The sequence below is a fragment of the Amphimedon queenslandica genome, unplaced genomic scaffold, assembly GCF_000090795.2.
Source record: "Amphimedon queenslandica unplaced genomic scaffold, v1.1 AMPQUscaffold_12861, whole genome shotgun sequence".
NCBI classification, from domain to species: Eukaryota; Metazoa; Porifera; class Demospongiae; order Haplosclerida; family Niphatidae; genus Amphimedon; species Amphimedon queenslandica.
This window is the reverse complement of record NW_003546903.1, coordinates 2,855-5,688: the sequence shown is the minus strand read 5'-3', so window position 1 is coordinate 5,688 and position 2,834 is coordinate 2,855. Positions and strand designations below refer to the sequence as shown.

The following is a 2,834-nucleotide window of genomic DNA, read 5'->3' as shown; positions in this document are numbered from 1 at the left end:
ACACGTCACATATAGACACATGTTACCATCACACACAAACACATGACACACAGAGACACACTAACAAACACACTTAATTAATATCAATCTGTTTTATGTACATTAATATAAATTATTCAGTTTGAAATACTGATCAACTATTGTGAATCAATGATGAGAATTACTGACCTGATGAAATCCTGTAATAATGTATCTCATTACATCTCAAATCACCATAATAATTATTATACTGAGCATTAGGTTGCTTAGGTGTAGAAGATGATCCTAGTCCTCCAATTATTACAAGATAATCTTCACCGTCAAAATGAGCTGACACCATTCCACAGAATCCCTTCTTCATTGGACCATAATCAGAACTAGGAGAGAGTTCCCTCCACTTGAATGAATCCACATTGAAACAATGTAAGCTGTTTTCATAAATAACACTGCCAAATCCACCGAAATAATATATGTCCTTTCCTATAGCGACTGATGAATAGCCCCTGGTACCTGGTGGCCATGTACCAGTAGTAGGTTTCTGGTCCCAAGCACCAGTTGGTAAGTGATACACTTCCATTAAATCATATTGTACTCCAGACCCGGCCCCACCCCACATATATAGGTAGTCTCCTACCTTTACTGTGGAGTGTCCCGATCTCTTCACTGGTTGATAGTCTATAGAGAACAAGAGGTACCAGTAACAAACATAGTGATGAGTTAGAATAAGGACAGGATACAGAGGAGTAAAGTAAGTGAGAGAGTAAGAGAGACAAAGAATGAATGAAAGAGATACAAAGAGAAGAGAATAGTGGCACTCACTTTTAGATGCCATTCTTGCAAATACCAGCCCCACCCTAACCATAGATATTAGAGTTACGCCCTAACTACTATACTATACTAGATACTATGCAAGATAAGACCACACCCATCTGTCCAAATTCATAAAATCAAAATGAGTTCCAGTCGTGGTGCCAGTAGAAAATCTGCTGGTTCAGTCTACTAGACTCAAGCCAAATCCAAACTTCTTCACTTCTCCTAGTCAAAGTGATGGGGTAGGTAAGGAGGGGACTGTACCAGAATCCTTATTGAAACAAGCTCGTAAAACCGGTTCACTGAACCAGTCAAACAGGTAGGAGGCTGTGTGACACTTGTAACATGTTTTTTATTTTACCAAATATGATCTAAATGATTTTTTGATTTTCATTTTTATGACCTGTTAATGAACAAGTGGATGTATGAAAGTTAGTGGGTGAATGTCTATAATTACAGGGGCATTACTGAGTGTTATTCCTCCTAAACTGTGGAGACTCAATATTGATCCTCCTGATGGTAGTACTGCTTCATTTGATGTTGATGAGAGATGGTGGGACCAGGTTGAACTGACTAGACTAGATCTATCATCTAATGAAATCAAAGAAATGTCACTGAAGATATTGAAAACTTTAATTCATTGTCAGCGCTTGAGGTGAGATTTTTAATATAAGATTTTTAATATCATTATAATACATGTTTAGTGTACATGTATGTATGAATTAAATTGTAATAGCATGGTATACTGCATGGTTTGAGACAACTCCCTTGAATGTTGTACATTTGTTTATAGTTTAGTTTGTTGTTTATTTTGTGATCAAACTGGATAAACTTAGTCTATCTAAAATATTTGCAAGGTAAATATTGTATCCACTCTCTACCATATGTATGTTAAGATATTGGGATTGGCAGGGATAGTCGCAGACTGTAGTTGACAATAAATATGATGTAAACTCAAGTTAATACCGAGAGGAAAAACAAAGAGAGAGAGAAAGATAATACACCAGAGCCAAGATAGCATCAAAGAGAGAACAATAACGACTGAACAGAACAAATCAATAACAACAGACAGTTACGGACAGAAGCAGACAGTTAGTTAGCAGAATAGACTGTGCATGCATCACACCTTATATAACAACTATAACCACAAGTATGAATAAGATAACCACAAACTAAAAATACAATATCAATAATAATTAGGATAGATTGACAAGTGTACATTATAATACTATTATTTCTAACAATGTATGCATGTACGTACTGTACCATTATACATGTATGTACATGTACATGTACATGTGTATCAGAATAATGTTAATGAGAGAATAGATTGAATGAGAAAACTTAAAATAATGAGGAGTAAAAGAAAGAGAGGGGGGACCTTAGCTTTCATTTCATGTGCTCCTCCTATTAGCTATACTGCATGGACAGTATTGCCTTAATTTGTCTTCATAACATTGTGCATTAATTGATACATGTACATGTACATGTGTATTTATAGTCATTTTCAGTTAATAATACATGTACATGTACTGCATGTTTTTTGTTTCTGTTGCTTTTAGCTGCTTCATTGTAGTTAACTTATTAATTTGCTAACTTGATTCGTACACTTTACTAATCCATGAAAACTGTACCTAAGCAGTGGCACACACAATTATAAGAAAAAGTGACAGTAAAACAGGAAACATTTCCTGTATTTTAGAATGTACATGTAAAATTTTTACTGATGCATATTATACGTTCTTATATTGTCTGAAAAATTTGAGCTGATTTTGATTAAAAATTATTTTTTATGAATTTTTAATGTTGCTCCAAATGCCCTGGATATTGTTTGTGCTTAAAATATGCCTCACTTAGCACACTTTGTGAGAAATTTAGAATTTGCATGAACATTAAATATGATTTATAACAATACTTGTTATTTTATGTGTTTATTTGTAGGTGCTCTGTTGATGGTTGTATTTCTTACAAGTTTTCTCCGGTTGAAGAGGGTACTGATTTCTATTTGTCTATTTCTTAGTCACGTTTATTATACGGAGTCTTCA

At 34.3% G+C, this 2,834-nt stretch overlaps 1 protein-coding gene across 1 annotated transcript; it reads right to left on the bottom strand.

The window, feature by feature from the left end:
- Window positions 1–148: 148 nt before the first annotated feature.
- On the bottom strand, window positions 149–835 carry LOC109586476 (rab9 effector protein with kelch motifs-like). Its single transcript, XM_020002670.1, has 2 exons — window positions 799–835; window positions 149–654 (listed from the first exon to the last, which is right to left on the bottom strand). The coding sequence occupies exons 1-2, from the start codon at window positions 809–811 to the stop codon at window positions 161–163; spliced, it is 507 nt and encodes a 168-aa protein (XP_019858229.1). The 5' UTR covers window positions 812–835; the 3' UTR covers window positions 149–160.
- Window positions 836–2,834: the final 1,999 nt, after the last annotated feature.